At 37.7% G+C, this 26,441-nt stretch overlaps 1 protein-coding gene and 1 long non-coding RNA gene across 13 annotated transcripts in view; one reads left to right on the top strand and one right to left on the bottom strand.

The window, feature by feature from the left end:
- Positions 1-22,209, bottom strand: part of fcho2 (FCH and mu domain containing endocytic adaptor 2) — a 58,482-nt gene extending 36,273 nt beyond the window's left edge. For 11 of the 12 annotated variants that reach the window (XM_015058587.1, XM_015058591.1, XM_015058590.1 and 8 more), the window contains exons 1-7: positions 21,942-22,111; positions 10,122-10,213; positions 6,097-6,171; positions 5,874-6,015; positions 4,149-4,301; positions 3,840-3,944; positions 1,270-1,368 (exon numbers count right to left, since the gene is read on the bottom strand). In XM_015058587.1, coding sequence (XP_014914073.1) covers positions 1,270-1,368; positions 3,840-3,944; positions 4,149-4,301; positions 5,874-6,015; positions 6,097-6,171; positions 10,122-10,213; positions 21,942-21,974 — 699 coding nt within the window. In that variant the 5' untranslated portion in view covers positions 21,975-22,111. The other variant, XM_015058588.1, reaches the window with a different exon arrangement.
- LOC106963591 (uncharacterized) lies at positions 21,714-26,337 on the top strand. The gene is made up of 2 exons (XR_001428217.1): positions 21,714-21,866; positions 22,124-26,337. It is a non-coding gene; the product is annotated as an uncharacterized LOC106963591 (long non-coding RNA).
- Positions 26,338-26,441: the final 104 nt, after the last annotated feature.

Below are 26,441 nucleotides of genomic sequence, written 5' to 3'. Positions count from 1 at the left end.
ATGATTTTTATGGGAAAACTTTTCCCCAAAATGTACAGCAGCATCATGAAGACAAGGTAAATGTCTATTTCCAATGTTAAAATTTCATTTCTACGTTAAAGATAACAGAGATTTTAAATGTGACATCCCTAAGATACACTCAAAGATATAAATGAGATGAATAAGAGTCAATTAAAAAAGAAAAAGTCGACATCAAACATGTTTCCAAAACTGATCTTTCTTTTTTTCACTCCCACAAACTCGATGATTTCACCACAACGATGCAAACTGTTCCTGTAGGAGACATCCTTCACCCAATAAGATTGACACTTAAAAGTTTTATTTTAAAAACATGCAAAACGTAAGAGCAGGCACATTTTTTTGGTAAGAGGTAAAAAGAATAAACACATTAAAGTACTGGATATTGAGGTGGTAATCTGTTGTTTTAGTTTGGTTTTCTGGAAATTGTCCAGTTAAAATATACAGAACAATTTAGGATTAGATATCCAGACACACACATGAAAAAAATAATCACTGGAAGGGTTTTAATTAGTCAAGTCAGAAGAAAATATGCAATTTCATTAGAATTTCTTGGACAGAAATCAGAAAAAAACGTAGAAACTTTTATAGTTTTTAGACCAAAATCAAAAGATGCTGCGTCAGAGCTTCACAAAAACAACACAGCAAAAAAGTGAATTTGTCTAAATAAAATAAAAAAAACTTAAAAAAAGGCATACTTTCATTACAGAAAGCAAATCTCAATAACCTAATAAGATAATTTTAAAAAATCTTTAAAAAGGTGGTACTCTTTCTTCTTCTTTTGTGTTTCTTCCTGTGTTGTGGTGAAAATATATGTTCAGAGTTCAGAGTCGATTACATCTTTAGACATCGACAGGCCAGGTGTGAGGCGGTGAGGGATTTTATTTGATGGTGCGACATCGCCCTCTACAGGCCATAAAAATAGAGCCGCTGGAAACTAATAAAAACATGCCAGCAGAATGCAGTAAATCTTGACCATTAAGTCAAATTGCTGAATAAATAATAAAAAGAAACAACCTAGAAAGCATTAAATACTGATTAATGGCGCTCTGTGAGTGATGTTTGAAAACCTTTCCAGCTGAACCTACAAGACTTTAACAGTCAGAAAGTGAAGACTTGATCAGCCTTGATCAAATGGATAATTTCCTGGTTTTCAGCTCAATTACTGAACCAGGTGACAGATGACGGAGGATCGCTCGGCGAGCAGCGCTCCGGATCAACACACTGGCGACGTCAGAGACACACACTCACCTCTCCGATCTGAACGTGCGTTTCCTCCACAGACTGCAAGTACGAGCGGATGATCTCCTTCATGTGGAGAATGTGGTTTTCCTCGATGTCCTGGAATCTCTGAAACAGACGCAGACGATATCTATCGTCAGGCGACAACAAAGTGACCGCGTGCCAAACAACCTGACGTCACGCCATCGAGAGGATGGGAAAGCAAAAGAAACAAGAGCGTGACTTTGACTCGAAGGGAAATCTTCGCGCTGTGACCTCATATGTGTGAGTGTCTGGGTGGTCCGAGGCGCGCGCACAACATAAGTCCTTTCACGAGATGTCGATTGTGATCATGTCAGGCGCTGGCGAGGATGAATTTCTGGCGTGTTTTTTTTTTTTTTTTTTTTTTTTTTTTTTTTTTTTTTTTTTTATTGCAGTGCTCGCGCAGAGATCACAGGGCTCGAACGCTCTCGCTCAGATCTGGGTTCTGGACGTAAACTGAGACGCCTGAGCTCAAGCAGTCATGAAGAGAAAAATCCAGGCATTAGTGGGGAGATTAGCTCTTAATAATCACAAAAAGAACCCAGATACAGAGCCTCCCATGTGAAGTACGAGGGTGTGCAGCCACAGCGCCACGCAGAAGTATTCATACACCCTGAGATTTTTTTTTACATTTCGTCATGTGACATGTGATGTTTATCCTCAACGTAATCTGTAGTTACGGACCGAAACAAATCAGGGTATTATCGTAAAGCCGACTTCAGTTGTAGGCTAAGAGAACCATGGTATACGAGTCTCTTTGCACATTTAAAGACTAAAACCTTTGACCGTTCTTTGAAATGTAGTTTCAAGGTCAGTCAGTGCTGCCACAGATTAGAGCACAGAAGGCTGAACACAAAGATTTTTTAGAAGCTGTTTTCAAAACTTTGTGTCCTTTTCTGAGCAAAATTATTCAAGTCAATTCAAACTCATTTCAAAAAGGCTTTATTTATCTCAGAGGGGAAATTAAATGCTGTCCCAACTCATATCATCTAATTATCTTCAGAGAGTCGTTATGGATGGTGATGCTGTGAGCAGGAAGGAGCTCCAGTAGCAGTCAGTCACGCAGCCTTCTGACTGAAGGCTGTTGGGCACAACTACGACATGATAACAGCTCAATATTTGGACAGCAGAGATGATGTTGCACAGCAACACACCTTGGACAACACCATCTGTCGTTGGCAAGCGCTGCTTATCCACCTCATTTGCTTTTGCCGCCTCTCTTTAAGCCTCTGCCTGCCCTTATGATTAGAAATAGACGGAGGTGGTGACATAATCCTTGTCCAATATGATCAATTGAAGAGATGGATAGAATTTTTTTTATTCTGTCACTAGGACTGAAACAATTAATTTGATTAATTGTGATTAATCGATTATTGAAATAATTGTTAAACAATTAATAACTGATTAATTGCAGAAAGGAACATACTTTGACTTTGAATTAATGAGTTACATCAATTTTTAATTTCCCTTCGCGATCAATAAAGTTTTTCTGAATTTGAATTTGAATACAGAGTTTAAAAAAAAGCAGTTTGGTGAATAAAACAACATATTTAGAGCAGCAATTAAACCAAAACTGTACAAGAACTATATACATTTTGCATTTAAAATAAAAAAAATCCTTTTGTCTGTAAGTGGTGTAGATTTATCTTCAAACCAGTTCAAGTTTACTAAAGGAACGATATGGTATTGCATTTTAGGTAATAAAATGTTTATTTTTCTTACTTATCAAATAATTTTTATTATTTGTTTATTTGTATATTTTAATGTATTTCTAATATTGTATAAAAGTCTTAAGTGGCTAAATGAAAATTTGTGCAATTTTCTTATCTAATTAATCGATTAATCATCTGAATATCGATTAATCGATTACTAAAATGACTGCTCTATCACATACAAAATATACAGAAATTGGTGGTTGTAACATGAACAAAGTGGGGGGAAAAAGGTTCAAAGGGGTATAAATACTTTTGCTGTACTTGCAATCTTACTCACCGCGTGTTCTTGCTGTGTGTCTGCCAGCAAGAACACGCAGACGAGCAGAACACACACGCAGGAGCCCCGGTGATGTCAGAGCGCACATGTGTTCACAGTGTTTATAATTATGTCTCCACATGTGAAGCGTGGGAGACGAGCCGTAGACGGCGATCCAGCGGAAGCGCGAGCCGCAACGCCGCTTCCTCCGCAACAGCGAGGGGAGAAGAACGGCGGGGCTAACTCGAACCAGCTCTAGTGGCAGTGCCGCTGCGGTCCACCAGGATATGGAGGCCCGATTCTGCTGAGCTGATTTTAATTTGGAGTTTATCTAATCAGTCGCTCGGATGGATCCAATCAGGGTCTTTGCACAACGATCCGGTTACAGAGGAAAAAACACAATCTGGAGACGATACAGGACCCGAAACATGGAACAGACGAGCGCCGGACTAACAGATTACGCAACAAAGCGTTTGCATGCCACAAAGATGGACGAAAAGCAGAGTTTGAGAACACATTTGTCTTCAGAGTACATGCACACAGAGAGGGGCGGCGGGAGACAGAAACCAGCTAAGATTCATAAAAACCTGTGAAGTTTCTGCCATCTTCTGTTCAAAGTCGGACTTGGCTGAAGCGTACTTCTCCACATATGACTTGTAGGTCTCTATGGCTTTTTTGGCTTTCACTCCAGCCTGGAAAGTGAAAACAAACAGATCGATGACTTACGCTGGTTTGCTTTCCGGATCAGGTTAAACGTATCGGAGTGAAACCAGAGATCGAGTTCAACATCTGAGGAAAGGATTCGCTCAGGTTTTGTGTTTCCGTAAACCAGGACACACTTCATCATGCTACATTAGCGTACCGGTGTATGTGCAAAAAAAAGGGTGACCTCCCACCTTGTCCACGTCTCGCTGGGTGGCCCCCTCTTTGCGGAGCCGCTCCTGCTCCACGGTTTTGGCATTGTAGTTCTCCTTGGACTTCTGAAGAGACTGAGAGATGGACTGGATGCTCTGGACGGCCTCCAGGGTTGGCGCCACTTCTTCTTTTGTCTGAAAGGCCGCGCGTGCTCGTTAGGTCGCTCAACAAGACAAACGACGTTTGCAAGAGTCACAGATTGCTCTGGTCCTTATTTATGTCAATTAAAAGGAAACACTTGCCCTAAACGGCCGTTCCTCTGCAGGAAAATGACTTCACCCCAAATCAGGGTTACTGCGCAATTTGCATGTGGAAATTCCAGACTTTCAGAGTTACAGCTGAGACTTTTAGGTTAATTCAAACTGGGCAGGTCAGTGTTAACGCACACAATTAATCTGAACATTTTAACTTGTTAGCGTTACATAACGCAGATTAATCAAACTACTATTTTGACCTAAAAGTCTATCCTGAATATGAAAACTTGGAAAACTGAGAATCTTCAGACATGTTTGGTTTAAGACAATAATTTTTTTTTAGCAAAAGTGCATACAGTGATGGTTTTTGCTATGGGACATATGGGCATTTGCCCAGGGCGGCATTAGAAGGGAGTGGGTCACCCAGGATCTAAAAAATTAAATGCATCTTATCTGTCAATTGTCCCCAGAACAAATTTGTTACTACTAGTATGCATGTCTAATGGAGTACGTTTACCTTATTTGCAGTTTAGTACTGAGAGACTACATCTGCTTTCTGCTAAAAATAAATAAAAATAAAATAAAATAAATAATTGCCTGCATTTCAATTGGTTGTAGGCCTTGCACAAATGCCTGCATATTTATATTTCAAGCTTACAAAGTTAAGCATAGTGATTAATCGGATTACATTTTTTAATCGACTGACAGGACCAATTTTAAAGCATAAATAGCTAAAAAAAAAAAAAAGGAGACGGACAGATGAATGGATGTTGCCATGGATAATCAAGTTCCAGATTAGGAAGTAGGAATCCTATAAAATCCTCTCCCAGCTCCTCTGTTAATTCTCACACATGTGAAGCAGACCCTTAGCCAGGCAGAGGAGGAAGTAATTAAACCTACAGACTCGCTGTGAAACGTATACAACTTTGTATCTGAACGGTTTTACTTTATACGCAGAATGGCGGTGCAAAATAAAAAGCCATAAAACTACACAAGCGTTTGGAGGAAGAAGGCGTCACCGGATTCTCCGGCAGGGGGCTGCAGTGTGTTTCCACACAAAAGCTTTAAAAACCTCAAGTTGGAGCAGAAAATGACAGGAGCAAGAGAAATCCATGTGAATAAAAACATCAAGGTGCCACAAAATCGCCCCGTTTTAATCAAGGAAGCGCTCTAGTTTACGTCTTCCAGAATAGAACGAAGACAAAATAGTGCTGAAATATAAGAACAGAACGTTTTCTGCCAAGGGGAGGGTTTGTTTAAATACACACATTTAGACAAACTGCAAGTTTAGGTCCCTCTCTAAGATAGGAGCTACAAAACAGAAAACTAAATGAGCGCTTTAGGGATAAATAGGTAACCATAGAAACAAAATTAAGCCGTTCCTCATAGAGAAAAGGATTTTCTGCAGCTAAAACAACTTAATTCAAAACTCTATATCTACCGTAGCACATGAAAACCGCACGATGCCATCATAAAAAGGAAACAATTAACTCAAATCTTATGTGTCTTTACCTTCTTATGAGCTTTGGCCTGTTCTTCCACATATCTCTGCACTTCTTTTATAAGGTCTTGCAGCTTCTTCACTAGCTCCATGTGACAGGTGGCCAGTTTCTCCGTTGAGCTTTTGAAGATATCCCACATTGGTGCAAAGGTCCTGTCGAACGGATTGAGAAAGATTCTTGTTATTAACGTTTTTTGTTTTTTATTATTATTTTAAGGGAACGCATAAACTCACCCCAGCTGAGAGAAGTTACCAGCTGACTTGGCGAGTTTGGTCATGGACCTGGCGTAGGCCTCTTCAATGACACTCCTGCAGAGAGAAGAGACGTGATATAATGACTAAAATACAGAGTATTATATATTATTATCCATTACATGAGTAAGTACGGTTAACAATTAATTAATTTAACTGAAATGTGACTAAAGTTCAGGTTTTGACTGAGTACAAATATTGTCTCTAAACTTTTTGTTGAAGATGAATATAAATCTACATGCAGTACCTCTAATTTATTTTACTTTGTGACTCAACAAAAGGACCAAAACTGACATAATTAAAAATACATAAATGGCACAATAAAAATCAATACAGTTGTGATGTTTTTTTTGTTTTGTTGTTTACTTATCACTCTTATTATTTTAGCATTATACGTAAATATATATATATTTTTGTATTTTTTTTTTCTTTTCAACTTATTTTATTGTTTTTGTGCAGCACTTTGGTGCCGTTTTAAACCTGTTTTTAAAGTGCTATTTAAGTAAACTTGACATTGACAAATAACATTTTTCAATTCATTTACAAAAAGAGAGAATTTTGCTATACGTTTCATAATTTAATTGACATTCATTTGCATTTTTGCAAATGAATGTTTGAACAAATTATATTTTCAAGCACATAAATTCAATTTTGCTGTTTAAAAAAAAAAGTATTCTTCCTTTTACTTTTTAGATGCATTCATTTAGTTAATTTATTTATTCTTTATTTTGCCCCGCCCCTCACACAGCTCCTTTTACTTCCTTTACAACAATGCGACAGGAAGAGAGAGGGGAAAAAAATATATAAACCGCTGCAGCATCGCAGAAAAAGTCTGAATTATACATCTCGTCCAGCCATCTTGTCTCGGCAGTCAAGGTCGTTCAGGGGGAAACGGGTGAACCGAGCGTGAACTCACTCGGCAAGTACGCAGCATTCAAGCAACGACAAAAGCCTTTGCAGAAGATGCAGCGAGACAGAGAGATACAGTGCTGTGTGTCGTCACGTTACGGACACACGTCTCGACGCGTTGGAATGGGATTAGAACAAAACTAACAGACTATTTATAAAAAAAAATAACAAAAAAAGGATGAAGGATAAAGTGCAAACTTGTCTAATGTATTTTAAAATATTCTACACGAATTACTCAAAACTGACTTGATGCCAGAAGGCAGCATGGCGATAATATTAGGGCAGCTGGGGGATTTATACATTTTAAAGATTAGTCAAATTTTTGGTTTTTGAAGATTTCCTTTTTGGAAAATCTGTTTTTTTTTTTATTTCTTTTTCTTTTTCCACCAATGCATTCCTTGTATTTCCATAGTTCAGAGTGATGTCAGTACGCACCAGGCCGCCATCTTGTTTGACAACTGTCGTTTTACAGCTTCTGTTTACCTGGACTTTGAATTCAGGTCAACTCTACGACAAAATATAAGGGTCAGGTTAAGATTTGTTTTGTTTTTTATTTTATTTATTTTTTTTGCAATAATGCAGTAATAATGTTACACAATTTAAACACTGTGAGAATAAAGTCTGGATATTACCAGAATAAAGTCATAAAATTAGGAGAATTGAATCAGAATTGTTTGAACAGTCCCAACACAAACAATAACAAAACATTAATAATTCAAGCCTTTTTCTCATTAAAATGACTTTTTCCTAGTAATTTTAACACATTCTTCTGATAAAACTATACTCTTGTAATTAAACCAGGCCTCGTACCCGGCCATACAATTAATTGAAGAGAGGATTTATTTATTTTACATTTTCTGTCATTTGTAAGTATATTTAAAAAAAACAACAACAAAAAAAACATTAAAATTGGAAATCCAATCTAGACTTGATTTTTCAAGCCAAAATCGCCAATTTCTAGTAAATATTGTGATGTCTATTTAAAATTCAGGTTCATAACACCTGGACTATATTAGCCAACAATTACTGGACTCCAAATAGTCCATTGCCGTATGAATATTACACACACTGATGGTAGAAGATTCATTTTATGGCTTCTTACACATTTTTACTAAGGAAACCAGTAAATATGGAGGAACCTTGAAGTCACCTTATTTAACAAACATCTAAAGGTCATTAAAAAAGCCAACATGTAAATACTGCAATAGGATTTGAATAACAAATCGTCTCTCTTATTCAACTGGAGGCTCCTGGTAAATCATGACGAAGTCGCCTCACTATAGAAAGCAGTCCTTTCATCTCCAAGACTAGAACAGATGTGAATGAAGGCCTCCAATAAATGACCAGTTCAGTTCGATCTTTTCAGGTTCTTCAGCGTAAGAGGAATCGCAATAAAAGACCGAAAGATGCTGGGGGTACTGGTGTGGTGCGCTGACCTTTATCACCGCTAGAGGGAGCAGTAGTGCCGTTTTGAAGGTGTAAAGATGACCTAAGCTACTGACTGACAAGCAAGTCCACAATGTGATTGAAAGAAGGCTAAATTCTGTACGAACTTTCTACAAATGTAACGTAAGAAAAAAACAGAACAATTTCAAACTTTTCCAGGCTTACAGTTCTAGATTTTTTTTATGTATTATTTATTTATTTTACATGCAGTTTTTATGGCATCCTTGACATTCTAGTACAAAATACTCACCGTGAAATTCTAAAACAGTACAAGTACCAAAACTCCAGAGACAAAAAAACCAATCTGGATTGAAGAGTGTGGCTTGAAGCTCCTTTTCTTGGCACTGTGAGTAAACTCAGAGCAGCTATTAAAAAAAAAAAAATCAATTTCTTGTATTTGCTCACAGATTGGAAGAATAAGACACTAAATGAAGTAGCTAAAGTGGAATTTGCAAACCCTGTTTTCATTTAGTTTTATCGTTTCATTCATAAAAACTAAACACTGCAGAATGCAGATGCGTCCTTTGCTACAAATGATCTGTATCGGTCCAACTCTTGAAACAAATTCTAGATTGTAGATCAGTTACAATGTGACCAATCCTTAAGGGGAGATCTATTAAGTCTAACTCTATGCTTTGTGCTCTGCTTTGTTGTTTCTTTGTAAATTCCTAATTGTACTTTCTTGAATGAAAGTTTGCTGCAGTTTGCTGTTGTCATTTTCGTTTATTTCTCCTAATTGCACTGATTGAACGAATCAAAGTTTTTACATGTTTGACTAAGTTTTGCGAAGTTACTGGCGTATCTAAGTGTGCTGGACCAGTGCAGAATTATCAAATACATTTGTAATTCTGTAAATTTATGTCTGTATTTTAAAAAAAAAAGAAACATTTAAAGTCCATTCAGCACTGTTTTTCTGTATCTGTACTAAAGCTCAGATATTCATATCGGTATCAGAAGTGAAAAAAGTGAATTGGTGCATCCCTAGAAGAGATCGAATTATTTGCATCTCTTAATGTATTTATAATATTCTATTAAAAAAAGGCTGAAATGACAAATCCGCAGAATGTGCCAATTTTTTTTATCCCATTAATCATCGCAATAATCAATATATTAATCAACAAGTAATCAGAACTTGCAGCCCTAACAGGAATCCTGTCATTTCGTGTCAATACTTGATCAGACATCTCGGTGAGGCACATGACATTCCCCAGGGTCCAATAAAGAGTCGGGATGACTCACTCGTCTGCAACCGACAGACGGAAGAATTTCCTGTCGGATTCCAGCGGTAGACCTGGTGTCATGTGACACTCTCTGAGCGCACACCTTTCACACGGCAGAGAGAATCCGGGTTTTAAAGACAACCTGTCATTACGCTGTTGTGGGAATGCAGAGACTGCCGGTGCCAGGTCGGAGGTGGGCTCCCACGGCGGCGAAGTCTGCATCATATCCACACCGCGTGCAGATGTGCAAACTTAATGAAACTATTAACGCTTTCAGCCGAGAACTGACTGCTGTTAGAGGAGCAACACGAAGGACAGGAAATGCTGGTAAGGCTGTCCCAGATTTAAACCCGCATAAACAAGACAGACATGGTGCGCGCAGTACGGCCCGCTGGTGTCGGCGCACTCGCATCGCCGCCTCCTCAGACTCACCTTTCTCTGATGAAGTCCGTCAGCTCCTTGGAGGAAATCTGCCCGTGCTTCATGTTGTGGTACAGCACATCAAAGCCATTGTTCTTTTCTCCCTGCATTTCAAACACACACACACACACACAAATAGATAAATCAAGCTGTGAAAATGAAAAAAAATATATATATAATAATAATAATAAAGTGGAACAAACAGTTCCAAACCAGTTCACAGATCAGACATTACCATGAACAGGTTTTCTACCATCAGCTTCCTCACTGTCTGGATCGACTCCAGCTGCGACTGCAGAACCTTCTGGTCGATCATGCTCACCTTAGCCATGTTTGAGACTTTTAAGCTAAGACAGACAGCAGCGTATTGGTCTAAGGCCACCTGAGATGTGAGAGTCTGTTTGTCGTATCCGTTCACTGGGCAACGGTGTCCCGTTGCACCGCTGCTTTAAAGAGTGAGGGGCTTATGAATTATAGATTTTAAAAAATGTTTGGTGCTTAAATGAGAAGCTTTTTTTTAATGCAGACTGGATATTAGTTGAATTTTGCAGCTTATTTGCCATATGACTGCATTGCACTGCACTTTGCCCTTATTTTACGTTTTATCAATAGATGTGTTTTACTTGTATTCATCCGTTTACTATGCATCATTATGTGTTCATGCTTATTTTTCTATTTCCAATTATTTTTAGTTTACTTTCTTTCATTTTTTCCAAGTGTGTTTTTATGTATCTATTGTTTGTTAACTATGTTAATAGTGCCTGAGAAATTATCTCTGAATGCAAGATAGGTAAAATAAATAAATAAAAAGTGGACCATACATAACACAACATAAATCCAAAATTATTTGTTTAAAAATCACCTACTTGCCGATTTTATTTTATTTTTTCATATCTAAAATATTCTGAAGAAAAAGCACGTTGGGAAGCTAAAATACATCATTGTAATTCTACTTGACATGCTATTGGCTGCCATTTGCAATGCAGCCAATCCAGAAGCGCCATCATTTTTCTTGGCTCTGATTGGCTGCACCATCAAGAGCGCAGATAACAAAGCCTGCAGATGTTAGCTTCTACATTTGTGCCAAGACTGTTTCCACTATGCATATTAATGCATATCGGACTCAGTTATAAGCATTTTTAGAAGCGGCATCAAATGTTCTTGGATTTTAGAAGTTTGTGGACAGTGGTTTCCCCGAACCCAAACAATTACCCGCCGTCCTATCAGGTCAATAAATATTGAGCCACCTGTTAAATGAGCAATATTTTATATAGGTTTGTGCAATTACTTTTTTTTTCATCACAAAGTTATCTAAAAAAAAAAAACAAACATCCAAATTATTGCACCACAACCTATTTTCCATACAGCTTCTGCATGCAGACAACGCTGTTTAGACATGCATGTCTGCGCTGACTCTTAATGCTGCAGTCTACGCCTTGTAAATGTTCAACAAACTCTTCAATGCACCTGTTTCTATCACATTTTTTCCTTCCGTTAAATTTTCAATTGAAAGTTTGAATTCAGCTTAAAAAAAAGGGGAAAAAAAAGCTATCAATGATCTTTTGTGGCTTCTCCTCTTTAAGGAGAGCGTCGGTGAGTGTCTGTTGGAAAACTGCTAAGTCGGCACGACACCCCATGACTTTGCAAGGCACAATTTGTCCATTACACCAATCAGCACTTCTACACTAAAAATGTTTTTCTTTTGATCCAATAGAAAACAACAAACTACTTTTCGAAAAAAGGTACATTTTGGTTTTCCATTGGCTAGAAGCCACAAACAAGACAAATAACTAGTTGAAAAATATAATTCTCTATGCAAATGAGTCTATATTTGGGTTTCACTTTTTCAATTCCTCAAATAAATGACAGTTTCGATGATATTCTAATGTATCGTAATTAACCTGTACATTATAAGTGTGATGAATTTATAGTTTTCAAGCCTGCAAGTTATTAAATCTACAAATGTGTCAGTGAAGAAGATCCCTCCATTGAACAATAATTATGCCATCAAATAATCAGATTTATATTAGTCTCTTCTATCAGCGTGATGAGGCCAGCACGTCTGATACGGTCAGGAGAAAAAACAAAACAAATGGCAATAAAGTGAAAACATTTTTTTTTGTGAAATAAATACTACTGTGACTTAATTATGGATTTATAGGAAAAACTCAACTGGTGTGCAGAATAGCTATCGTCATGAAATCTAATTCTGCTTTAGCAACTGCTCTGAACTTTTACAGGGCAACATTTATCGGACACTTTCATGAAAAGCCACCCTGTGTTTTCTCATAAAAAAACAACAACAAGCAAATATCCTCATTTTGTTTGTTTTGGTTAAATTTAGAACATCCATCACCAAATCAGTGCCTGAATTTCCACTGTGTCCCATAAAGAAAGAAAGACCCATAATAACACATCTGCATTTGCTTTCAGATCAGTAGTAAGAGAACACACTGACCCTTAACGTTAAAACAAAAGTGACACCATGGATATTTCCTAATACCTGTGCCGGATCTGCCGTCAGCAGATTTCCTGCGACATTAAAGTGGCTTTTACGCGCAGGCAAAGGTGAAAGTTCAAGAGAAAGTTTCTGTCAAAAGGCCTGGTGCTATATCAAACAGAACTACGGTATATTTGCAGAGCAAACAGCGGTTGAAACGAAAAGCATGCAGTTGTGGGTTTCAGCTCAACAGTCTGGTGTTTTGGCCCATCAAGCAGATCCACTGAGACACACTTCCTGTTGCAGTAATAAAACTATTAAAACCACTTTAGAAGTCTAACTATAACCACATATGTAGCGAACAGCTAAGCTTACTCAACAAGACAGACTGCGACACGGTTTCTTAGACAAGCGGTACGCTTTATAGACCAAAGTAAAAGGCAGCACAGTGAGGAGAACATGGAGAGCTGGCCAGTGGACCGACAAAACAGGGAAGTGACGACAGCCAGTGAAAACACACAGAGCAGAACAGAAACAGGAAGAAAGGCCATTCTGTGCACAACGAGTCCGTTCTTGTAGAGCTCGATATAAATGCGCCGTACACAAAAGAGAAATAAAAACAAACAAAGGAAACCGCTTGGGGCGTTTTTGCCTTTTTCCCCTCCAAGCTACAAAACTGGGACCGATTAAAAAACACGACCTGACGATGTCACACCTTCACCCTGAGCGAACCAAAAACACACAGATTATTTCAAAAACTAGCACATATAAAAGATGAAAGTAAGACTGCATTATATCTACAACACGTATGGGCCAGTAGAAGGTTTACGCTCGATGATAGCCTTTAGTGAAAACACAATATTTACAGAAAAAAAACTATGTATTATAGAACCATTTAAAACCAGAGAGGGATCAATCATTTCTATTTGAGCTAAAAAAAATGTGACTGATTCTTACAGTTATAATAATGTCATCAAAAAAAAAACATTCATTCTTTGCTATTTTGATTCTAAAATAGGCCTGCCACAATAACAAATTTTGATGAATGCTAAATTGTCCCATAAGTTATTGCGATAAACAAAAACATGTGTGTTTTGGAACCATATTCCAGTAATATAATGGTAATGGCATAATAATAATGCAAGAACACATTCTTAAAACTCAATAAACTTTCAATTCTAGTGAATATCTTCCACTGGTGCTGGAGGACATTTTAAATATCCAAATTAAATAAACAAAAACAACATAAACAACAACTAAATAAAGTATGAAGTCTCTGTAAGCAAAACTGTCCTTCACGTTGCTTGTGGGCGACGCTCCTTCAGCTTCCAACGTTTCCAAACAGCAGAATGCATCTGCGAGCATCAGCAAAATGACGCAACCTTATACTTTCAGCCAGCTGACAGTGGCAGCACTGCTCTGCTCTATAGAGCGAAGGGACACATTTTCTGGCAACCTCACCAAAAGTAACAATACGATGACTTTGGCAAAAAAAAAGAAAAAAAAAAAAAAAGAAACGTTGGTAGTTTTCAAAGAGCACAAAAAAACAAACAAAACAAAACATTTGTATGTAGTGAAAGTGAACTTTTTACAATATTTACCCATTTTCTGTAACTACAAAATATTGGTGGAAAATCCGCCTGTTATCGCAGATTTTTTCATAGAGGATATTTGAAAGAAAATACAGCTTGGGATGGTGAAATACCTGAGAACAAAGCTTATTTTAGTTGACGCCGACTACTGGCTGTACCTACAAAAATAGAAAGAAGGAAGTCTGTAGATGCTTGCCATCGTGCGTAGTGATGCATACTGAGGTATGTAAGGTGTCTGAAGTTATGGAATAGCCATTTATAAACATGTATAGCTTGGTCCCAAGCATTCATGTATTTTAGCTAATCTCGAGTGACTATGATACCTAATGCCCACGAACTGTAACCTTGATAATGAAGAAACAGATTATCCCAAACCAACAAGAACTGAAGAAGCATGAACAGGCATAACATTACACAGAAAGAAGACCTTAATGATGAACCACCTCATACTGGGAACTTGTTCTGAATATGAGAAATACTTACGATGCCTGGAAAAATGAACCTTTTACACATTCCAAAACAAAGGATACGCTATGCCGTGCAACATGTCGGCCGGGGTTTGTTGGAGCAACAGCTCCGTTTTGCGACTGAGACAGATGTGCAACACGTGGGCCAAGCCATTACCACCAAAGACAGAAACTCATTCACAGTCTATTCTAATCCTGTCTGTGGCCAGGATCCTGCAATATGTTTGCTCTTAGGGAGACTCAGTGTCGTCAGAGGTTTTATGTCTTCTAAAACTGTAGGTAATAGTTCTGCAGCTAGTCAGCCTGCGTCACATTGGGATGTGCACAGCTGTCTTGGCTTGAAAGTTATGGGTCTCACACGCACGTAAAAGAAAGAAGCAAAGGATTGTTGACAGAGGAAGGAAAGAAAAACACAGTTTGGCTTAGATTTAAAACCAGCGTTTTAACGCACAACAACAAACTCGAAGGCTTAAACCGGATCCTTTGGCAAGAACCTGCCGGGGCACGTGTTTCTGAATAGTAGGATGATTTCTGAAAAATGTATTTCATGTTTTCTTTTTTTGTTTTTCATTTCCACCCAGAGTTTTAGTTTTCAGAAAAGTCAAAAGTTCTTTTTTTAATTGCAAATCCTGCAGAGCACTCCATAAAAGAACTTGTTCCTTCAGCTTGTTTATATTCCTACCCAGTTCCCATCTTTTGACATTTTGTGCCAACATTCTTCCATATTTCATATCCGCAAACCAGGCATATGACATATTATTAAAGACAACAACCGCAAAAAAATACTTTTTCACTTCCGATACCAACACAGATATCTGAGGTTTAATATCGGCCGATATCGACCTGATACAGAAAAGGTGTTTTGAATTGCTTAAAACATTTTTTTTTACATAAATGTACTGAATTAAAATTTTAACAACACAAATTTAATTTGTTCAGTCAGTTCAATTTAGGAGTATAACAGCCAATGTAAAAATAAATAGTACAGAAACTGAAACTGGTAAAAATAATAGGTTGACTACTTTGGTCAAATGTGTAAAAAAAAAAAAAACTGCAACAAAAGTTCTTCCAAATGCCTCAGAAAGTGCAATTAGAAGTTCTAAAAAATAATGTAAAATAAAGTACAAAGCATAGAATTAGACTGAATAGATCTGCCCTTATAGATCTGGCACACTGTCACCGATATCCTATCAAAATTATATTTTTCCATATTGGGATCGGTACTGATATTAATATCGGATCGGTGCATCTCTACTTTTAAGTCAGTTGAATGACTTCAATGAACACAACCCGAGAGAGGAGAAGGTATATCAACAAACAGTATTTTGCAAACTGAATGTTACATTACAAAACAAAACCACATGTTGCTTTTGCAATGCTGGTCTGTATGCGCACATGATATTTTCATTCTGGAGTCCACCTAAGCATTAAAAAAAAAAAAAAAAGGAAGAAAAACAGACACCATATAATCTCAAATACCACCTGGTAGGAAAAGAGATAAAACCACTGTGTTGCCTACTTATCCTCTCTCATCTGCTGGGCAGAAGGAGGACAGGCATCCACTCCCCTTCTCTTCTGTTAGTGCTCCACACCAGCTGTAATATCCTGTGAGCGGGGAATCGAGTGTTTATTGCCTCACAGGCTGTAATGTAAGACATGGCATGGAGAGAGGCCTTATTATCTCACTGCTACCTGCTCCCTCCTGACAACCCAAGACGGACGGCTAAGACAAATTAAAACTGGAGAGTCGGCGAAGGCGTTCTGCAATTTATATAAGCATTCCAAGACATTCGGTATGGAGGCTGAAAAAAGGAGAACTCGTCTGTATATGGTTGGATGGAAAGTTGGCATACGACTTTACTGTAGCAATTATCACGCACCGGTGCAAAATGAATTATAAGGAGGGTAAGTGCCCTCTGGGAGGCTTTGAGCACCTGGTTTTCTTGTTTTCCTTTGGCAAACAAGAAAACCAGAAGGAGAAAAACACAAAAGAGGCATAGATGGCATGCCATCCTCCCTGCCCTGGGTGAAAGCAGCAGAAAATAAGTATGTCTGCAAACTTGTGTTAAGGAATTCAGACCCATCACAATACGGTCAAACTCATAACTCTAAAAGTCGTGGTTTTTCCTTTGCATTTGTTTTCCTTATTTCCAGGAAATGATCAGCCTTTGCTGATCATTTCGTCGTAAACGGACGAAAAAGAAAATGCTATGAGCTAATTCTTTGCATTGCTTTCTCAGAATGCACACCTAGCAGCTAATCTGGCAATTTGAGTGGAAGGTGCCAGAACTCGGTCTGAAAGTAGAAAAAATATACATCAATTGAGGCTTTACAATATGCAGTTGCTGAAATTCACTGTAAGTTTTAATAGCAATCCACACATCACTTTCCTTTAGTTGTTAAAATGCCAAACATAATTAGTTTAACTTTCTCTTCATTGCAGTTGCACCTTCTGAATGTAAATTCATGGGTTTCTACTTCTTATGCACATCAGAAACATCTACCACCTTTCCTTTTGTTGCTCATCCACATCCCTCTTGATCGCAAAAATCGACTGCTGCTATTACATGAATGCTTAGTGAAAGCCAGACATGATTGTTCCTTCTCTGGTTGCTGCTGCATATGCTGCACACAACAGGAAACAACATTAAAAGTTATACTGATTGACAACTGTGGCTAACTACCACATCATTTTTTCCCCCCAACATACCCACATGCTGAAATACCGAAGGGAAATGACAGACTACAGATGTGGTAAAACTAATTCATTTGTTAGTGTGGCATTATGACTTTGTAGAGTTTTCATTTTTTGATTTTGCCCTTCGCTCAGGCTAGGTTATGGGACGCCAAAGTTAAATCTCCAGAGATTTCTGTCCTGGGCTCTTCTTTCTTGTTGGCTCCAGATGTAGATCATCTTCTTTCTTGTGGTTTCATCGTCACGAGTTTTGTTGGATGGTCTCTCTCTTTCGCCTGCCTTTGGGGTTCCACCTGAGGTCCTGCCTGATGTCGGTTGGCAGTTTTCGAAGGGAGTGCCTTACCCGGCGACATCTTTTCTTACAGATTTCTGCTTCTAATGAGAGTCGGCAGGTTCTTTCCCATAGGTTGAGGTTACAAATAGGTTGGGCAGCGAATGGGGAAATCCTGACAGTTGTTGAGGAATGACTGCGTTTTTCCATGTGAGGGTTTGTTTGTCCTCCAGGTTTCAGCCCCGTACAGCAGCATGGAGTTGAACAGTCAGATCTTCGTGGCCAAGGTCAGCTTTCTGGACGCCCACTTGTTCTTCAGGTAGATAAAGGCAACTCAATTCAACCCTTGCCTTGACAATGGAATACGTTGGAGAAGGTAGCGTAATTTTAGGCAAACCCTCCGTATTGCTTCCTATTACAAACTCTGCAGGACTTCAACTCCGAATGGAACCATTGAACAGAGGTTTCCTTTATTGCTGCCCCAGATGTCAGAACTCTGATCTGGGTGTTCTCGTTTCAGGTCACCAATCCAGCAGGATTTGATGATTGTTGTGGTGCTACACTAGTTAAACAAGTAGTTTAACTACTTGTTACATTATTGTAACAATAATATAATATTGTGACAATACAAGGGCTGCCTAATCTATTGTTATTCCAATTCCTGTGTACACAATATGCATATTGTGAGGAACTGCTTGGACTGCAGTACATGTTAGCTAATTATTAAAGGGCCATATGCGCGCAAGTCCTTTGTGCCTCTGATATATTTGGTGACATTAGTTGTAGTATATGCTGAAGTCATAAAGAAATGACAACTTAGTTTTGGCAATTTCAGGGGGTTTTTTTCCATTTAATTTCAGAATTGTAAGTTTTTGTTTTTTTTTTAGTTGTTTTTTTTTTACTTGTGTATGCAAAGGTTAAAAATGACCGAAATAAATAAAATAATTGCTAAAAAAATATGAATATGAATCAATAAATACTTGTTTTTGAGATAAAAATAAAAACCTAAACTTTTTTCCAGGATGTACTACTACTATATGGTGTCCATGTGTTCTAGGAAACAGAAGTAGAAAGACAATAACACAGTTTACTTATTAGCTTATTTACTATATCATTATCACAATGAGTTCCTAATATTGTGAAGTCCTATTTAATAAGGCAATAGTGTGTACTTGTGATGTCTTCACTAAAGGTTATGATACGAGATTCTCATGCAAGCTCAGGAGTCACAATATGTTAAGATTTTTAAAAACAATAATAATAATCTTGTTTCGCAACAATAATCAAGCAGTAAAAGAGAATATTACGAACTCTTCCCATCAGAATCAGGTTGACTTCACACAACACAGTGTGACTGAGAACATGTCTGCCCGATTTATTACAAAATAGGTTTTTGGTGACTCCTTCAACTGAACCGAGAGCCAAAGGAAACAAAAGAAAATCAAAAATGTTTACAACTTTGCCAGCACGCCAAACAAAACAACTGAAGCTTAATTATGTACAAATACTTCAAGAGTGGATGTAACTTCAAGGCAAAGTGAATCCTGTTTGAACCCAAGCGACCACACATGCAGGCTCCAGGGAAGAAAAGGCCATCCTGTTGGCTGAATCAGCTCTGTTTGCTTATCACACTTCCATCTTATTTTCCCATGACAGGCTGCAAGCAAACCAGACATGAGCACATAGTTTCAGGACAGAAACTACAATCTGTCACACCAGTTCGCATACGGAGGGAGACCTTTCAGCGGCTACACATGTCACACAAAATGAAGTTGGGTTAAACGCTGACAAAAAAAAAAAAAAAAAAGGGGAAATGAGATTGAGTCTGCGAGTGAATCCATCGAGCGGAAATTCTGCAGCCAGCGGCCAGCCGGGTGCTGCAATTCTGACAAAGAAAAAAACACTGAATTAGGAACTCTTCTAGTTCCTAATTCCTCAAAGAGCTTGTTTTTTTAAGCTGATAAGGAGATTTATTTTGACATCAGAGAGGAATGGCAAGATTGCAAATTAGAAAAAACACCCAATCAAAGTTAAGGAGCAGAAGATGGAGGCAGCTGGGGGGGGGGAGGAGACACTTCTCCAAGTTTTCACCTGCTTAGAAAAGTTTCAGTCAGAGAGCGTTTCAGATTTATGTGTCTGCTCAGAGAGCAGACTGGTAGTCAAGTCAAAAGGGAAATGGATGCATCCCCTAATGCCAAGTATGTGTGCCCTGCATACTAAACACACAGCTGATCGTTGCCATCACTGCATTCTCTTGTGTCCCGCTGCAGGGCACAAAGGGCAGATTGATGAATCAGGAGTGTCTCTGCTCTCCTCTTTTCTCGTTCAGGCAATTATGGAGTCCACTTAAGCAAAAACGACTAAATAAATAAAACTAATCATACAGGATTACGCCATCTTTATAGCTACATTTTTAAGGCACGTGGCATTGAAGAGATGGCTTCTCTGTAGCCGTTACCACACAGGTAAATGTAATTAGGGGAATCTAATAAGTTAAGGCTTTATTTTACCAGCTTCCAGCCAAGACGCCACACATTACTGTAGATTAGCATGAGCTATGCTACAGGCGAATAAACAAGAAGCAATACGATAAAAAAATAAAAACAAACAAGGCAGAAGCTAAGCTCTTCACTTAAAGATAAGTTTGGTTGTTTGGAAATATTTCCGGTCACAAAAACCAAAAAAGATCAGTCGGGAAGTTACGAGCCGCATGCTGACTGCAGGTTGGCTACCTACCGGAGCAGATAACCTGACTAACTACCAGCTAATATCAGGAAGTTAAATTCCCAATTTTATATTAAAAAGAACAGAATAACCAGTTAGAAATTCCACTCTATTAGCAGGTTTACAGATATCAGTTTTGCTAAAGTCTAAAGGAATAATTGTTACAGATAATATAACTGAATTGATCATATATTATCCTTGGAGCGGTAGGAACACGTGTTGCTTCCGTCTCACAGTTAGCTTTTCACTCAAGGTTATCAAACTGAGTTGGCCCATCCCAACTGTTCCTGGTGTAAAATCCACGTTTGGGGAAACACTGTGTGTTATCTAGAACCCATCATCCAGAGAGTCTGAAAACACAACAGCTTACTGAGACCTAATAGAGAGATTCAGCAGATATTTAACACCGCCCTTATACTTGGTTTATTCTGAGTCGGTGTGCTGTGGTGCACTTTTGATCCAATTACCTCATTTGTGTTGCCTTCAAAAACAGCTTTTTATTTGCCGTTGGAGGGGGCAGCATTCAGAATATATGGTGATAACGTAATATAATTTATAAACCCTACCCAGAATATTACTGAATGTCTGTTATGCATCTCTGCTAGTGACACAGCAGGAATTATTTTGGTACAGCAAAATGAAGTGTGATTTAAATGAGGACTGAATTGGAGGATACATCTTAAATCAACTAAATGGGTAAAATACTGTTTTAATGTACATACAAAGCAAAAACGAACTCATTATGGGTTAGATCAATAAAGGGTCCTTTCATGACATCAATTTATAATGTCTTTAAAGCCAAGCAATGATTTTTTTTTCTTGCGCTATAGCATTTTAACGGTTACAGTCTAATTTGGGAGAAATATGTAATCCTTTGTTTTTACAAACAACGCAACTGACAAGTTAAACAAAATAAATTGTAGCTATTTGCACTTGCTATGATGAATAACACTTAAAGCTGAAAAGCTAGGCAAATTCAGGAATTCAAAGACGCCAAACAATACAAACATGGCACAGTGAATAAGTAAATATTTGAAGCAAGTTATGAAAAGAATCATCAACACGACCTGCTCTGACATAACTATGTGAATTTCTAATGACCTTTGACAGCACACACATTTTAATACAAACAGAAGCGCAACAACACCAGTTTATTTTTTAATCTACAACACATGTTTGGTTACTTTTTAAATATACTTAAATATTTGGATTTTAAAAATTTTTCGGGGTATTCTAACTAAGCTAAACATCTGGCCTCTTCACGGAACTTCTTCACGGAAGAAAGTGACGCGTACGACAGGGAGCCTGTGACTGGCAGCCGACGTGTCCAATAGCATTCTTGGAACTGTCCGTAAACATTCCAAGAAATCCAGACGCAGCCAATTACCGGAAAGAGGGGCGGATACCTAATCCTCTGAAGTTAGATAGGTTCACAGAGGCCCAAACCCCGGGGTAAAAACAGAATAATTACCGAAGAACATTAATGCTGGTTGTGCAATTCAGGACCGGCTAGTCTGTCGGCACCGGACAGAACCTAGTAACCGCACGACTACGACCTGAATAATAAGGTCAGAATAGACAGAAAGGGAATAATGAGGTGTACCACCGGTGTTAACAGCATTAAAAAAATAAACACCACCTACCCAGAAATTTTCTAGGAAGTAAGGCGTTATCATTTTGTTCTGTTCCTCTTCGCCGCAACTCTTCAAGTAGCTGTAATGCAAATTTTAAAGCGTAAATCATCCACCGTTCTCCCCCAGTTTCTGTTGTATGTGCCTTTCACCGTTTTCCTCCTCTCCCCTTTCTTCTCCCTCCCCACCTTTAGACTCCACCTCCGCCAGGCGGTGCTGCACTGCTGCTTTCCCCAGCGGTTCCTTCTCCAGACCCGGGACGAAACAGCGCTACCATCGGCTGGTGAGGACACAGGCTAGGATGCTGCCTTCAGGTGCTCTCCGTAAATTCCTCAATCATACAAAGAAATTTTAAAAGGAAATCGAACGGCTTATTCTCGCCTCTTAGAGCTAAATAAATAGCCTTTGTTTGTTATATATATTTTTTCATATATAGTTTTAACTTAAGAAAATTTTTAAAAGTATTTTTCTGATAAGCATAGTATATATTTAAAAGATGACAGTACATTTAATTAATTTTTCACTGTAAAAAAACTAGTGTTTTTTGTAGATGTCCACTTCATTTTGGAATTTGCAAAAGAAGACATTTCCCTTTAAAACATTACACAGACGTATTTAAAAATGTTATTATACATAAAGATTATAGCAGCAGAAAGGCTCCAGGTCTTCAGGAGATTGGAAGAGTTGACTTTTAACACACAAATACCTTGGATATAACTTGCAATTGACTTAATTTTATAAAAGTTTTCTTTTTAACATTACATTATTAGGGCCGTTTGGTGCCAAGCAGAGATCTAGCTTCTAAAATAAATTTATTGATGAGTAAGTATTGCTATTAACTTCTCGTAAGTTAATTATAAGGATGTGTTCAGTAAATATCAGCTTTAAAAAAGTCAGTTTTGTTTTATATAAACATTTGAAAAGTACTTTTCCACCGACCAGACAAATACTGCTTCAGTAATTGTACTCTAAACACACATGTTTATGATACAGGGTGGTCAGCTCTAATTTGTTAGAGCTGACCACAAAATGGACACAAAGGAAACATTGGCAATGATTTAAAGTTCATCTTTGTTTTATTCAGAAGTTGGACTTCCAGGATGTAAAATCAGTTTTTTTTTTTTTTTAAAAAATAGATGTCGATTCTCTGATTAAACTAGTTTTTAAAAACATTCAGGTATAGTACACAAAAGTGATATTTTGACATTAAACCAGAGTTGAACTGGGTCCGGTGACAGCAGGTCTGCTTCTGGGTTAAGCTAATTAATTTAACCCCTTTCTGGTTTCAAGCTAGTTCTCAAGGTTCTGCACAAATTTCTCCAAAGCTTAATTACAATAAAACGTTTTATTTCAGATGATAGAAATTGGATGAGACTGAAAGGAAGGAGACAAAAGACCTGTCATAATGTAAACAATTTATTGGAACAATGTACAGATTCAAGCAATGGTAATCATTCACACCCACTACATCATTTTACAAATATTACAAAATTACTACAGTACAATATAGAGTCTTTGCATGATCCAAAATATTTGGTGGCCCCAAAAGTATTACTTTTTTTTTCTTAATTCAGCAGCTTATTTTAAAAAAAAATGAAACCAAGTCTATCAAAATGATGTTTTTGCTTTTCATAGCAAAAAATGTGAAGGCAGATTAACTATTGAAGTTTAAAGGCTAATCGAGTTACAGAATACAGGAGCTCTTTGCACAGTCGTCGCTAACTACCGGTTGGTACTTTATAAAATGCGGTCGTTTAATAAAGCTTTGTAGAAAGTCAAACTTGTACTTGCAAACTTTTTTTTTCTCTTTATGGTTTTCAACTCCCTGGTTTTGTTTTAATACAGTTATGCTAAATATCTATTGCAAATCAACAAAATCCCCAAATGTTTGCTCCTATGGCATTGTGTAGAGATTACACTGTTCAATCACAATCATTTTAGGCAAAAAAGTTGATGAAATATGTGCAAGTTATAGTTGCTGAAATGTTTTTTTTAACCCCTAGCTTTGACAGCTCACAGTGCTGCAAGTAACATCAGCTAACATCCGACATCCACGTTTATCCGTTTCTTGCATGAAAATCAAGCTTTTTAACTATTCTTCAGGACGTTTACGGGGGGGCTGCATAAAAGGTGTACACATTAAGGAAATTATAAACAAACAAACGAAAAAAAACAACAACAAAAAAACACTGGAACAAAAGCAACCTGAGGTTTACACTTAGAAAAGACATATTCAAGTGGTGATACACAACTACAATGTTTAGCAGCGGTCAAGTCAGAAGGACAGCACAGTAACAACGGGCGTTCATTTGTGTGTGTGTGTGTGTGGGTTTGTTTTTTTTTGTTTTGTTTTTCTCAGACGTACAATCTTTCAGTGGAAGAATACGAGGACTGAACACACCCCATCTAGCTGTGATCACGCCACTTCTCTGTGTGCCAAACAGCTGGAATGTGCCAGACAAAAAAAAAAGAAAAACACATTTTGAACAAAGAATGATGGGGGGGAAACATACACGCACACACGTAAGTATTTGCCTCTGTATTCCATGATGCATTTATTACGTCTTGTAATTTTTAACATCGAATGATACCTACAAGAAACCAGCTGCAGTCCCCTTCAAAAGTACTCAGCTTTTCTACATCGTGTCAGACTATAACCACAAATTTCAATGGATTTTTTTTGTGAGACGTTATGGGGTGAACATAAAGCAATATAGCAGGCCGATTTCATCCAAAATCAGTTTTACAACAAATGACATTCCAGATATCTGATGTTGCTTTATGAGCAGATGTATTAGTAAATTGAGATAGATTTAAGATACATCATCTAATACAAATGATGTCCGGTTCCCCAATAATTTGAATGGAAGCTTTAATTCTAGGTATCTGCAATCAATTACTGACCATCTGAAACATATTTCAGATATGAATAGTTAAATCATAACTAGTCATAAAGTAGTTCTGGCTAGTCGCAATTCTAATTAAATACGTCTTGGATGACACCACAATTCGAGATATGTCAAACGTATTTTTTTTTTTTTTTTTTAGATTTGACAAGTGCAAATTAAATTGCAGATATCTTCAAAGCAAATAATGATTAAGCAAAACCTAAATTGAAGAAATCTGGGAACTGAACCTTGGATTAGTATGAAAGCGTGTTCTTGTGTCAGAATGGACCGGTCAACGTCCAGAGCCAAATCCAATTAGGAATTTTTGCAAAACACTCCTGTTAAAAGATGAAGCTCTCCATTCTGCCTGAGCGAGTTTGAGCTAATTTGTAGAAAATGGGTTAAAATGTGTAAAGCTGGAGGCTGAATCCAATGCGTGCCACACTTTTCAGATTTTTTTTAAATTTTTTACACGCTTCATGAACTTTACATCTTTTATCTTGCGTTTACTCTTAGTTACTACCGTTATTTGAGTCACAATTTGTGGCTGTAGTGTGTCAAAATGTAAAAAAAAAGATTTTAAAGGGGTTTGAAAACTTTTGAAAGGAACTGGTTATATCCCTATAAGTATAAAGCTACATTAGCAGTCCAATTGCATCAAGATGCTTATTGCATTAGGTGAAAACTTTTCAGCAGCAATAATTAATCCTCAGTAGGGGTTTGGCTACATTATTTCAAGTACTTTTTAGTACATTTTTTTGTTTTATATGTGCATTACAAAGAATTAAATACTGCAGTTATTACTCTGGCCAGCAGAGGAAAAAAATGCCTGGCTGGGTGTTTAAAAAAAAAAAGAACAAATTAATAAAAACAAAACTATCTCTCTTACTCATCATGGAATACATTCAGGCTGTAACCTTTTAACAGTTTGACACTTAAAAAATATATATATAACAGCACAGAACAGGCAGACACATTAAACATTCTTCACAGTATTTTAAAACTACATCCAGTTAACGGGGCAGGGGGAAGATCAGGGAGAGCGCTCCGGTTTGCGATACGCGAGGTTAATACACGTCCCAGTGTTGCAATACAGACATCGTCCACTATGTACTTCTTAAAACGTCGAATTGAAGCTCCCCTCCCTCCCGCAGAACCCTCTTCCCACCAAATGTTTTCGCGCGAGGGGCCACCAACATGCAAGAGATGAAAAGCATCCAAGTACCCCACAGTGACAGCCACCCGACACAGTAACACAGCCACCCTCAGGATCATGCTTTTTTTTCCAAGCACAGGAAGCGAAAAAACCAGCAACAGAATTTCAATACACTGAGAAATCAACATATTCAACACTGATCTGATGAAGTGTGTGTGAGTGTATGCGGGTGTGTGGTTCTGATTCACGAAACTCACAGACATGTTTTTGTATCACTGAGGTTAAAAATAAAAAAAGGAGACACACACAGGCTGATGACCTGCATGCTCTACTTCAGTTTTCCTTCAGAAATTTCAGACAATAATTTAAAAATAATAAAAAAATGAATTTAGGCATCTTAAAGATTCGATATGCTTGCTCTCTCTCTCTCTAAAAAAAAAAAAGTCACATTCACACCACAAAGTAAAG

The sequence above is a fragment of the Poecilia latipinna genome, unplaced genomic scaffold (genome assembly GCF_001443285.1).
Source record: "Poecilia latipinna isolate Pla-1442-1.1 unplaced genomic scaffold, P_latipinna-1.0 Scaffold1553, whole genome shotgun sequence".
NCBI classification, from domain to species: Eukaryota; Metazoa; Chordata; class Actinopteri; order Cyprinodontiformes; family Poeciliidae; genus Poecilia; species Poecilia latipinna.
Note: the sequence above shows the minus strand (reverse complement) of the source record. Positions and strands in the feature narration are given on the sequence as shown.